Below are 12918 nucleotides of genomic sequence, written 5' to 3'. Positions count from 1 at the left end.
ACGAGGCAGAGGACCCTCCATGGTCCGGACAGGAAGCCAGAGCCGAAGACGAGGCAGAAGACCCTCCAGGGTCCAGACAGGAAACCAGAGCCGAGGACCCTCCGGGGTCCGGACAGGAAACCAGAGCCGAGGACCCTCCGGGGTCCGGACAGGAAACCAGAGCCGAGGACCCTCCGGGGTCCGGACAGGAAACCAGAACTGAGGGAGGACCACCGGCGTCAGGGCTGGAGACCAGAGGCGAGGGACCACTGGCGTCGGAACTGAAGACCAGAGGCGAAGGACCACCGGCGTCGGGACTGGGGCTCGGGAGCGGTGGACCACCGGGGTCGGGACTGGGGCTCGGGAGCGGTAGACCACCGGGGTCGGGACTGGGGCTCGGGAGCGGTGGACCACCGGGGTCGGGACTGGGGCTCGGGAGCGGTGGACCACCGGGGTCGGAACAGGGACTCGGGAGCGGTGGACCACCGGGGTCGGAACAGGGACTCGGGAGCGGGGGGCACTGGAGGTTTCAGGGGCAGGTGGCGATGTCTGGAGCCCGCCTCCGGGCGGAACCGGAAGTGGCGACGTCGTAGGGAGCCCGCCTCCGGGCGGAACCGGAAGTGGCGACGTCGTCGGGAGCCCGCCTCCGGGCGGCACTGGGGAGAACGGTGTCGACTGTAGACTGCCTCCGGGCGGAACCGGAAGTGGTGACGTCATCGAGAGCCCGCCTCCGGGCGGAACCGGAACTGGTGACGTCATCGAGAGCCCGCCTCCGGGCGGAACCGGAACTGGTGACGTCGTCGGAAGCCCGCCTCTGGGCGGAACCGGAACTGGTGACGTCGTCAGGAGCCCGCCCTCTGGCCGAAACGGGAGGAGCGACGTCGCCTGGGACCCGCCCTCAGGCAGCAGAAAATCCCCAGATGAGTCGTGGACTGGTTGGGGGAACCATGAGGGCAGAAAAGAGGCCACAGGAGCAGTGAGCTCATCCATCTCCTGGAAAGGCCTTAGAAAATGGAGGTGGAGCCAAGGCTCAGCATTTAGCGCTTGGCTCATCCCTGTTCTCAGTACCTCTTTCCAGTTCCACATCTCCCCCAACTGCTTTAGCAGGACAACCCTGCGGTTAACCAACCGCCACATCTCCTCGTGGTCTGTGGGAGGGGACGGCAGATTGTCCACCCGGTCTAACTCGGCCTGAACAGTTTCCCAAAGCCGGTAGACCTTCCTCCAGAGATGCACCATCTTAAATGGCGATTCCAGAGGGCTTTGGCTCGAAACAGCTGCTCCGACTGCTTCCATGTCTGCTGCGTCCTTTAATGGCCAGTTCGTAATGTCAGGGGTTGTGAGATGGCGGACACAAACGCAGACTTAGCCGGAGGTGAAAACAAACTCAGTTCCTTTAATATAGGCCAGGGTTCGGTACACAGGTGATCAGTCAACGTGGCAGAGGTATCCAAAAGGCAAAGGCAAAAAAGCAGTAGTCAAATCCAAAAAAAACAAGTCACACACAAGAGAATCCAAAACTTACTCTAAAACACGTAGGAAAAAACACAAGAATCCAAAACTTACTCGAGAACACGTAGGGAAAAATCACAAGAGCAGAAAGGCTACTTGGACGGCTGTGTCGCATGGAAGACTCACAAGACGAACTGGCAACAAGGGGCAGGAAACACACAGGCTTTATACACAGGAGGGCGGGAAGACAATTGGACACAGGTGAAGCACATTAGGGCGGAGCAGGTAATCACAGGTGGGGGAAGGGAGCCCACATGAGGAAAACAGAACTGAAACACAGGGGGAAGATCGAGTTTCAAAATAAAACAGGAAGTGACTAGTAAAACTAGAACTAATACAAACAGAAAATGAACTACAAAATAAAAGACCTGGCTGAAACCATGACATTATCATTAATAGATGACAGGTTTTATCTGATCAGTGTAAATCATTGTTATCAATACAGATACAGTACCTATGTGAGTGTGTACCTATGTGAGTTGTACCTATGTGAGTGTGTACCTATGTGAGTGTGTACCTATGTGAGTGTGTACCTATGTGCATGTGTACCTATGTGAGTCTTCACTGTGAACATGTTGCATCATAGTGTGTTTACACACCGTGTCCTTTGACACACACTGATGGAGCAAAGGTTATTGTGACACACTGCCGTCCTGTTACACAATAAAAGCCTTGTACACACAGCGCAGAGTGTGTGGAGAGTGTCGTTATTGTGTGACAGGAGCGCTGCATCAGGTCTCATTGTGTGTCCAACATGGACAAAAAGTCCAGGCAGAGCTTTTAAGATCACAACAGATCTTCACACCAGAGGGGGCAGCAGCACTGACACAAGAAGAAGAAGAAGAAGAGGAAGAGAAAGAGTGAGAAGAAGAAGAAGAAGAAAAAGATAAAGAAGAAGAAGAGGAGGAAGAGGGAGAAGAAGAAGAAGAAGAAAAAGATAAAGAAGAAGAAGAGGAGGAAGAGGGAGAAGAAGAAGAAGAGGAAGATGTGGAAGAAGAAGAGGAAGAGGAGGGAGAAGAAGAAGAGGAGGAAGATTAAGATTAAGAAACCTTTATTAGTCTCACAATGGGGAAATTGCATAAATGAAGAGGGAGAAGAAGAAGAAGAGGGGGAAGAGGAAGAAGAAAAGGAAGAAGGAGAAGAAGAAGACAAAGAGGCAGATGATGAAGAAGAAGAAGAAGAAGAGGAGGAAGAGGAAAAAGAAGAAGAAGAAGAGGTGCTGCTCACTCTCTGGTGTAGATGAACTCTGTCATGTTGTGTCTCTTGAATTGTGTGTTCACTGCGTGTTGTGTCTTTGTCCAGTTTACATATGTGACTGTGTGCATGTGTGTAGTCGTCATGTCCTTGTGCGTCACTGTGTCATGTGACTTCTATTCTCCATGCACCTTCCCATTGTGTCCTCTAGGGGGCGTCATTTATATATTACTGTGTGTGTCTGAGGGTGCTTCATGTTTTTTATAAACACACAGGTGCATTCTGGGAAACCCACTGTAAAAGAAGGCAGAGAGCGTCGTGCAGGTCGCATCTCACCACCACACAGATCACACCTTCATTGATTTATTTAAGGAATTTATTTCAATACTTGAATTTGATTTATAACTATTTTATCTTACATGTCGTCAAACCACCAGCCGCCTCTGGTGAGTGTGTGCTGATAAATTCTCAGATATATGGATAGTGTGTGTGTGTCAGTGCTCGGTGACCCGCTGAGTGAGCGAGTGTGAGATGATGTCACATCATCAGTAATTATGATTATTTTAAATATATTAATGTTATTCACAGGACCCTGATTCTCTGAGCCCCACCAGAACCATCAGTGTTTGTTCTTGGATCCCATAGTCCCTGTTGCTATGGTCGCAGGTAAGAACACCCAAAGCACTCTGGGTAAAGACACAGGTGGTTAAGCCCCGCCCCCAACAGTCCAGATATGTTGGAGCTGTAGCCCCGCCCTCAGCAGGTATATTCCTTTCATGCTGGCTCCTCCTGCTGTCTGGAGCAGGGAATCATGGGTACTGAAGTCCAGCAGAGACCCTGGGACGGTGACGAGGACAGGGACTTGTGGATGGTGTAGTCCTCCTGTGCTGTAGAAAGTTGTTTGTAATCCTTCACCACAGCCGGGAACTGTGGGTAATGTAGTCTGGACGTTTCTTCTCAGTGGTTGCTGGACCTCCTTGTTGTTGCTAAGCAACCAGAGACAACACTCACTGAAAACATCGTGTCCAAACTGCAACAGGAGGGAATTGTGGGTGTTGTAGTCCTGCAGAGTTGTTGTAGTCCAGGTAGCGGTGGATTGTGGGTGTTGCAGTTCATGTGATGGACAGTAAGGGGTGTTTGTCCTGCACCGAGGAGTTGTGTGCATTGTAGTCAAGGCGGGGGGGGGGGGGGGGGGGTGTTGCAGTCCAAACAGAAGAGCATTATGGGTGTTGTAGTCCAGTGGTTGTTTGATTTAAGCCCTGAATAGACTGTGTGTTTGAGCCCCATCGTTTTATTTACAGTCACACACGTCTGTATGTACACTACACACTGACACGCACACACGCACACACCATTTACACTGCACAGAAATAAATCAATAAATAGATAAATTAATCAATAAATAGGATAACATAAATACTTCAATACCAGCTGAGCTCTACGGTCTGAGTCCTCATTGACAGATCATACAGGGCCCTCATCGGTCCTGTGTCTCTCACAGACGTCCTCCTCTCTGACACACACTTCTCTCTGGTTGCCGTGGTTACAGCATCCATCCAATCACTGGGCTCTTTGATCATCCTCTTTTAGAAAGAAACAGAAATGATAAAAGACAGACGTCTGCTCTTCATCAGGTCACACCGCTGAGGGGAGGAGGAGGAGGGGGGGGGTCACGGTGGTTGCCATAGAGATAGTGCCTAGCTGTCAGCAGCCAATCAGAGTCTGTCGCGGGCAGGGACCCAGATATAGGGGCCGCTCTGCTCCTCGATGACGGCTTTGACCTGGTGGTAAACCTCCTCGAAGCTGTCGCCGTGCACGATGCCTGGAAACACGCAGAGATTAGCATCAAACCTCTCTGTGTGATACGGACGCAGGCGGCGTGTTGTTACCTGTGAAGCACTCCAGGAAGTCCTGTTCCAGCTTGATGGCTCGGTCCAGAGCTTTCCTCGCCTGATCCTCTGACAGACGCTTGTTCAGATCCCTGCGCACATTCCAAAGGTTTAGTTACAACCACAGATTACATCAGCGTCCGTGGTGGACGGAGTGGACAGTTTGCTGCTGACTTACAGGATGTTCTCCAGGGACCGGGGTCGGATGAAGATGGCGACCGGGTGGAGCTGAGCTGCCTGCAGCCTCCTCACTGCGTTGGCCGACACGTCCAGGATGCAGTGCTTCCCCTGGTGAACAGACAGGTATCACCATGACAACCATAGGTGTCTTATGAGGTCACCATGACTACCATAACCTGTTAGCTTGTAACATCACCATGGTAACAACACCTTCCTAGTACCATCACCATGGCTATTCCCGTCCTACAGCCTGTTGTCTCGCTCCACAGCGTCACCATGGTAACCAGTGTGCCTCACCTGCTCGGCCACCTGCCGGACGCTCTGCACCGACGTCCCGTACAGGTGGTTGTTGTACTGTCCCGCCTCAATGAAGCGATGTGACTGGATGTCCCGCTCCATCTGTTCCCGTGACGACACAAAGTGGTAGTCCCGCCCATCAGCCTCGTAGTCCCTGCGAGGGCGCGTTGTGTCTGCGAGAGAGAGAGAAAGTCATCAGTGACTTCCTGTTTGTGGACATCGTGTTTTCTTTGTGCTTCATCTGAAGCTGCGGACTCACGAGGGACGCAGGAGCCGAACTTGTCTGGATACTCCGACAGCAGGTCGTCGTTGACGCGGTCTTTGGTTGGCCCCAGGATGATGACAGGACGAGCGTAGTCCACTAAAGACAGAGAGACGGTGCTTACTTCTTGTGAGTGTGTCCTGTGGTGTGTTTCCATGGTGACAGACTGTGTTTACAGATGTGTGTGAGGTTACACACCTTCGATCTGAGTGACGAGCTCGTAGCTGTGGACAAAGCCTTCTCTGCCTGGAAGAGGAAACACAGCATGTCCATGAGGACGTCCAGCAGATGGACGGAGTGTGGTAACTGACACCAAAGATTATTAACCCCTCCTGTTACCCTGTAGCATTAGCAGCTTACCTTTACTCTTCATCCGTGACCACTCCTTCCTCTCCACTCTGAAACACACAGACACACACTGAGTGTTTTAATGGGCCACTGACTCACAGTGTGTGTGTCTGTGTGTGTGCTGACCTGTGCTTAGATGGGATGTATCCCAGCTCCTCCAGCTCCCCCTGCTGGTTCACCCGCCTGGCCTGCCACCACTCGTCATCAGCGCTGTCGATCACGTGGAGAACATCCCCGAAGTTGAAGTCCAGAGCCTGGGACAGGACGCCGCAGTCCCACTGCTTGTCGTAGTCGAACAGCGCTCTGAAAGCCCACACGAACACCTTCAGGATAAACTGCCCGGGTCTGAGTGAGTCCTCGGTGGACAGGGGTGTCAGGTTACCTGAGGTAGAAGCTGCGGTTGGCTCTGAGGCTTCCAGACGAGCTGTTCATCATCTGCTCCCTCAGGTCGTGGATCTTTGCTTCGAAGCGGCTGTACTCTGCACACACGAAGACCTGACAGCGTCAGACCATCTCTGAGGTCCAGCAGGAAGTTAGAAAACCCCTGAACACAGTGCCTCAGCACTGACCTACCCCTGTGACCTTTGACCTCACAGCAGAACATCACATTATGAGCTGTGTGTGTGTGTGTTCTCACCCTCAGGTCTGTACTGTGCTACTATGGTAACAGTCTGTCCGGCGTTCTTCAGAGCTGCTGCTGCCTGCTCGTGTGTGGCGTACCTGAGATCCACACCATTCACCTGCACACACACACAGATGAGATTTCATAGATCTAAGTCATTTAGATCGGTGTGATCTGGTCTCAGTGATCTGGTCTAAGTCATGTGGATCTGTGTCATGTGGATCTGTGTGATCTGGTCTACGTCATGTGGATCTGTGGATCTGTGTGGTCTGGTCTAAGTCATGTGGATCTGTGTGGTCTGGTCTAAGTCCTGTGGATCTTAGGGATCTGGTCTACGTCATGTGGATCTGTGTGATCTGGTCTAAGTCCTGTGGATCTGTGTCATCTGGTCTACGTCATGTGGATCTGTGTGGTCTGGTCTAAGTCATGGGATCTGTGTACTCACACTGAGTATCTGGTCTCCCTTGCGCAGCTCCCCGCTCAGGTCAGCTGGTCCTCCAGCGAGGATGAAGGAGATGAAGATCCCCTCTCCGTCCTCCCCGCCGACGATGTTGAAGCCCAGCCCGGTGGAGCCGCGCTGCACGCAGATTCTGCGGGGCTCCCGGGAGTAGTCGTCCTCTCCCATCATGCCCCTGGGGATGGGGGAGTATCGTCGTGGCGATGGAGGCGGGAGGGCTTGTGGGTAGTCACACATGTAGTCTGGCTCCATGTAGGCTGCAGAGACAGTAAGAACAGGGCCGCATAAGACTGGAGTCCAGATCAGAGCGCCCTCTGCAGGTCTCAGGGGTACGTACAGCTGGTCAGGTCAGGGGGGCTGTATCGATCCATCTGGTGCATGTACTGCGAGGTGGGCGTGGCCACCTTCAGGTAGACCACGTCCCCTGTGTTCTTCAGGGCTGACACGGCGTCCTCATGCAGGACATCCTCCAGAGACATGTGGTTCACCTGCAGGGTCAGAGGTCAGGTTAGGCCGCCGTGCTGCCAGGTTACACTGTGTCAAACCACACGCCTGCACGTACCGCCAGAATTTTGTCCCCGATCTGCAGACGTCCGTCGCGGTGAGCTGCCCCGCCTTCGATGATCTTTGTGACGTAGATGCTGTTGTCTCCGGGGACATGTTGGTTCCCCACACCTCCAGCTATACTGAAGCCCAGACCTGGAGACAGAGGACAGGGCTCAAACTTCCTACTGTGCTTTAGTTCCTGTCAAAATGACGACGTTGGTCCCTGGGCGCCGGTCACATATTGATTCTTATATTTAAATCTTTCCCACCAGGGGGCGCCAGAGCAGCACATGCACTGTTACAGTCCTCTTACCTTTAGGTCCTTTCATGAGTTTGATCTGTGTGATGCGTTCGCTCGGGGGGCGTCTCCTCAGGACATATAGCCTGACAACAGGCCCCGCCTCCTTTAGTGCCTCCACGGCGCTGGAGTGAGTGACCTCACGGACGTCCACGTCGTTGACGAATACGATGCTGTCGTTTACCCTGAAGGGTTTGAAGGGTCAGGTTAGTGGGTGTGTGTGTCTCTGTGTCTGTCTCTGTGTGTGTCTGTGTGTCTGTGTGTGTGTGTGTGTGTGTGTGTCTGTGTGTGTCTGTGTGTCTGTGTGTGTGTCTGTCTCTGTGTGTCTGTGTGTCTGTGTGTGTGTCTGTCTCTGTGTGTGTGTGTGTGTCTGTCTGTCTCTGTGTATGTGTGTGTGTCTGTCTCTGTGTGTCTGTGTGTGTGTCTGTCTCTGTGTCTTTCTGTGTATGTGTGTGTGTGTCTCTGTGTGTCTGTCTCTGTGTGTGTGTCTTTCTGTGTATGTGTGTGTCTGTCTCTGTGTGTCTGTCTCTGTCTCTGTGTGTGTGTGTGTCTGTCTCTGTGTGTGTGTCTGTCTCTGTGTGTTTGTGTCTGTCTCTGTCTGTCTCTGTGTGTGTGTGTCTGTCTCCGTGTCTCTGTCTGTCTCTGTGTGTCTGTCTTTCTGTGTATGTGTGTGTGTGTCTGTCTGTGTGTGCATGTGTGTGTGTCTGTCTCTGTGTGTGTGTCTGTCTCTGTGTGTTTGTATCTGTCTCTGTGTGTGTGTCTTTCTGTGTATGTGTCTGTCTCTGTGTGTGTGTCTGTCTCTGTGTGTTTGTATCTGTCTCTGTGTGTGTGTGTCTGTCTGTGTGTGTGTCTCTGTGTGTCTTTCTGTGTATGTGTGTCTTTGTGTGTGTGTCTCTGTGTGTCTTTCTGTGTATGTGTGTCTTTGTGTGTGTGTCTCTTTGTGTGTGTCTTTCTGTGTATGTGTGTGTCTGTCTGTGTACGTGTGTGTGTCTGTCTCTGTGTGTGTGTGTCTCTGTGTGTCTTTCTGTGTATGTGTGTGTGTGTCTCTGTCTCTGTGTCTTTCTGTGTATGTGTGTGTCTGTCTCTGTGTGTCTGTCTCTGTGTGTGTCTTTCTGTGTATGTGTGTGTGTCTGTCTGTGTGTGTGTCTCTGTGTGTCTGTCTCTGTCTCTGTGTCTTTCTGTGTATGTGTGTGTCTGTCTCTGTGTGTCTGTCTCTATGTGTGTCTTTCTGTGTCTCTGTGTGTCTGTCTCTGTCTCTGTGTCTTTCTGTGTATGTGTGTGTACCTGAGGCGTCCGTCCTGAGCCGCGGCTCCTCCAGGGATGATCTTAGTGATGAAGATGGACGGGTCGTCTCCGATGTGAGGGTTATCAGTTCCTCCTGCGATGCTGAAGCCCAGACCAGAGTTCCCCTGGAAGACACAGTAACACAGTATCTGGGTCTGGGTGGACAGAGGGCTCGATCCAAAGCTGGACTGGTCTAAGAGAAGCAGCGCCGCCTGCTGTTGGACCTGAGCTGAGGTGTTGTCAGACTGAAGCGCTGTTCTTCTCACCCTGTGTTGTGTTGATAACACACAGACAGAATGATCTGACTCACGATGTGCTGGCAGATCTGAGCTTCACTGATCAAACTTCAGGTGTGGGTTCTAAAATGAGCAGCGGGGGTTAAAAATAACCTGCTGATGTCAGCTGGGCGGAGCTTATTCAAAAGAGGCTTAAACAAGGACCGACAGATTCTAAAAACAGGAGAGGAGCTATTCCTGGACTTCAGTGTGTCAGTGTGTGTGTGTGTGTGTGTGTCTGTGTGTGTGTCTGTGTGTGTGTGTGTGTCTCTGTGTGTGTGTCTGTGTGTGTCAGTGTGTCTCAGTGTATCAGTGTGTGTCTGTGTGTGTCAGTGTGTGTCTGTGTGTGTTAGTGTGTCTGTGTGTCAGTGTGTGTGTGTCTGTCTGTGTGTGTGTGCCCTCACCCTCTCCAGTGTGATCTCTTCGTACTCCAGCTCTCCCTCTGACCCGTTCATCTGTAAACACAAACAGTCACACAGAGTTAAATCACATCCAAGCATCCTTCTAATCGTCACCATGGCAACTCCATGGTAACAGCTGTTGAGTCCTCAGGGGGCCGGTTACCAAGGCAACTGTAACTGTAGCCATAGTGACCAGTCAATGTGTCATGTCGTCTCCGCTGCAGTCAGCAGCACTAGAAGGCCTGGTCATGACATCACTTCCTGTTTCTAGCCAAATCTTTTTTACAGACGTCTGTTTTCAGCAGCCTAACACTTAATGAGCAGCGGCTTCTCTGTGCAGCGCCCCCTGGTGTTTGGAGGGTGCGTGTGTTTTCAAATGATGCCTGCTGTGTTTGCTGTGTCCTACATTCTGGTTTATTAACAGCTGGAGGTCTCTACATGTAAACAGGCCTCTCATTAAAAGTGTGTAACAGACACACTAACACACACAGACACACACACACACAGGTTTATCAGACTGCTGCTGGTTCTGATCCTCCTGCAGTTTAACCCTCATGATGGACCACTAAAGGACGAGTATCTCCCTCTGTCCCTTTCTGTCTCTTTGCCTGTCTCTCTGTCTGTCTGTCTTTCTGTCCCTGTCTGTCCCTTTGCCTGTCTTCCTGCCTGTCCCTGCCTGTTCCTCTGTCTCTTTGCCTGTCTTTCTGTCCCTGTCTTTCTGTCCATCTCTGTCTTCCTGCCTGTCCCTGTCTGTCCCTCTGTCTCTTTGCCTGGCTTTCTGTCCCTGTCTTCCTGCCTGTCCCTGCCTGTCCCTCTGTCTCTTTGCCTGTCTTTCTGTCCCTGTCTGTCTCTTTGCCTGTCTTCCTGCCTGTCCCTGTCTGTCTCTCTGCCTGTCCCTCTGTCTCTTTACCTGTCTTTCTGTCCCTGTCTTTCTGTCCCTGTCTGTCTCTTTGCCTGTCTTCCTGCCTGTCCCTGCCTGTCCCTCTGTCTCTTTGCCTGTCTTTCTGTCCCTGTCTGTCTCTTTGCCTGTCTTCCTGCCTGTCCCTCTGTCTCTTTGCCTGTCTTTCTGTCCCTGTCTGTCTCTTTGCCTGTCTTCCTGCCTGTCCCTCTGTCTCTTTGCCTGTCTTTCTGTCCCTGTCTGTCTCTTTGCCTGTCTTCCTGCCTGTCCCTGTCTGTCTCTCTGCCTGTCCCTCTGTCTCTTTACCTGTCTTTCTGTCCCTGTCTGTCTCTTTGCCTGTCTTCCTGCCTGTCCCTGCCTGTCCCTCTGTCTCTTTGCCTGTCTTTCTGTCCCTGTCTGTCTCTTTGCCTGTCTTCCTGCCTGTCCCTGTCTGTCTCTCAGTGATCTGGGTTGTGGTCCCTGGAGGTCTGAGCAGCTGTCAGCACTTCACACAGTTCACTTCATTCTGTTTGTCTCTGGAGGACAGCGAGCGTCAATAGAGTTATGTAACAGAGAGAGGGGCGAGCGAGCTAGACTGACAGCAGGAGAGAGAGTGTGAGTTACAGTTAGCAGTGAATTAATTAATCTTCCTCATTTCCCATCACAGCTCCCTCTCCCTCTGTCTCTCCCTCCCTCCCTCTCTCTCTCTTTCTCTCTCTGTCTCTCCCTCTGTCTCTCTCTCTGTCTCTCCCTCTGTCTCTCTCTCTGTCTCTCCCTCTGTCTCTCCCTCTGTCTCTCTCTCTGTCTCTCTGTCTCTCTCTCTCTGTCTCCCTCTGTCTCTCCCTCTGTCTCTCCCTCTGTCTCTCCCTCTGTCTCTCTCTCTGTCTCTCCCTCTGTCTCTCCCTCTGTCTCTCTCTGTCTCTCTCTCTCTGTCTCCCTCTGTCTCTCCGTCTCTGTGTCTCTGTCTCTCTCTCTGTCTCTCTCCCTCTGTCTCCCTCTGTCTCTGTGTCTCTGTGTCTCTGTCTCTCTCTCTGTCTCTGTCTCTCTCCCTCTGTCTCTCTCTCTGTCTCTCTCCCTCTGTCTCCCTCTGTCTCTCTGTCTCTGTCTCTCTCTCTCTGTCTCTCTCCCTCTGTCTCCCTCTGTCTCTCTCTCTGTCTCTCTCCCTCTGTCTCTCTCTCTGTCTCTCTCCCTCTGTCTCCCTCTGTCTCTCTGTCTCTGTCTCTCTCTCTCTGTCTCTCTCCCTCTGTCTCCCTCTGTCTCTCTCCCTCTGTCTCCCTCTCTCTCTCTCTCTCTCTCTGTCTCTGTCTCTGTCTCTCTCTGTCTCCCCCCCCCTCAGCCACACAGTGTACTGATGTCAGAAACATGTTTATCAGGTCTGAGACTGAGACAACAACACTTCACCACTTGTGTTAGCCGCTGTTAGCATAGCATTAATGCTCAGCTCAGATCAGTGAGCTAACAGCAGCTAATTCAGAGTCCAACTCAAACCAAGATGTCCCAGGATTCACTGCTGGACCTCCACAAATTGATAGTATTTACTGCAGTGGTCGAGGTTGCTAGGCAACAAAACATGGATGCAAATAGCAAGTGACCAGCAGGTTGTCTGAGCTAAAGCTAAAAGATGTGTAGCTAAACCTCTGAAGCTAGTGGTCTGACCAATAAAAGCTAAATTGAAGCTAACGGGCTAGTAGCTAATCATTCCCTGTGAAGCTAACGGGCTAGTAGCTAATCATTCACTGTGAGGCTAACGGTCAGGAGTTAAAACTCTCACAGCTGACGAGTTACAAGCGGACTCAGACTTTAGTGGGTTTTCATTCGCTCCACCTGCAGGACGTGTGTCACGGCAACGAGGACAGGAAGAAGACGGCCATCTTGGTTTAATGTTTCTTCCTCTTCTTGTCACACACCAACCTGAGTACATGAAACCTCCAACGAAACCAGGAGTCACAAACTGCTGTCAACATGGCCGACATGAAGTCCTCAGTCCTGTTTTTAAAAGGGGCGGAGCTTACACCGTCCGAACCACAAACCCACGAGGACAAACGGAGACAGAAACCTCCGAGGTCTCCTCAGAAATGACCCCAGGAGTCGGCCGCCTCCTCACAGAGAGGTCACTGAAACTTTGTCCCTGCTGCCTCAGGATTGGACAACTAAAGGCCCCGCCCCCTGCTGAGGAGCCAATCACATGCTAATGAGAGCTATTAATGCTGCGACAGACTGAATGGAAGGTGTCCTACCATCATCCTCTGCCTGTGCCGCTTGGCTCGCCGCACGTTGTTGATGAATCTTCTTCCCATCTTCTTGGCGTACCACACCGACACAAACATCACTTCCTGTCTCTCTCTCTCTCTCCAGGAGGCTGTTACATAAAGACTGATGACGGCGTGATGGATGAATAATTAACCAGGAAAAAAGCCGAGGAGAGAGAGAGGAGCTCGCCCTCAGCAGAAACTCGTTAAGCTCCTTAGGTGTCGTTTCCTGGACGCGGTAACGAAGC

The 12918-nt window shown here is 51.9% G+C and overlaps 1 protein-coding gene across 1 annotated transcript in view; it reads right to left on the bottom strand.

The window, feature by feature from the left end:
* Positions 1 to 3042: 3042 nt before the first annotated feature.
* Positions 3043 to 12918, bottom strand: part of LOC114431266 (disks large homolog 4-like) — a 19132-nt gene continuing 9256 nt past the window's right edge. Inside the window, exons 5-20 of the mRNA XM_028398848.1 lie at positions 9548 to 9598; positions 8869 to 8993; positions 7600 to 7769; positions 7303 to 7439; positions 7078 to 7228; positions 6729 to 6997; positions 6299 to 6401; positions 6044 to 6140; positions 5788 to 5964; positions 5674 to 5711; positions 5512 to 5559; positions 5311 to 5412; positions 5052 to 5224; positions 4753 to 4862; positions 4575 to 4666; positions 3043 to 4507 (exon numbers count right to left, since the gene is read on the bottom strand). Of these exons, the coding sequence (XP_028254649.1) occupies positions 4401 to 4507; positions 4575 to 4666; positions 4753 to 4862; positions 5052 to 5224; positions 5311 to 5412; positions 5512 to 5559; positions 5674 to 5711; positions 5788 to 5964; positions 6044 to 6140; positions 6299 to 6401; positions 6729 to 6997; positions 7078 to 7228; positions 7303 to 7439; positions 7600 to 7769; positions 8869 to 8993; positions 9548 to 9598 (1950 nt within the window). The 3' untranslated portion in view covers positions 3043 to 4400. The remainder of the gene's footprint in view (positions 4508 to 4574; positions 4667 to 4752; positions 4863 to 5051; positions 5225 to 5310; positions 5413 to 5511; positions 5560 to 5673; positions 5712 to 5787; positions 5965 to 6043; positions 6141 to 6298; positions 6402 to 6728; positions 6998 to 7077; positions 7229 to 7302; positions 7440 to 7599; positions 7770 to 8868; positions 8994 to 9547; positions 9599 to 12918) is intronic.

Source organism: Parambassis ranga, unplaced genomic scaffold (genome assembly GCF_900634625.1).
Source record: "Parambassis ranga unplaced genomic scaffold, fParRan2.1 scaffold_65_arrow_ctg1, whole genome shotgun sequence".
NCBI lineage: Eukaryota > Metazoa > Chordata > Actinopteri > Ambassidae > Parambassis > Parambassis ranga.
The sequence above is the reverse complement of the archived record's forward strand: the minus strand, read 5'-3'. Positions and strand labels throughout refer to the sequence as shown.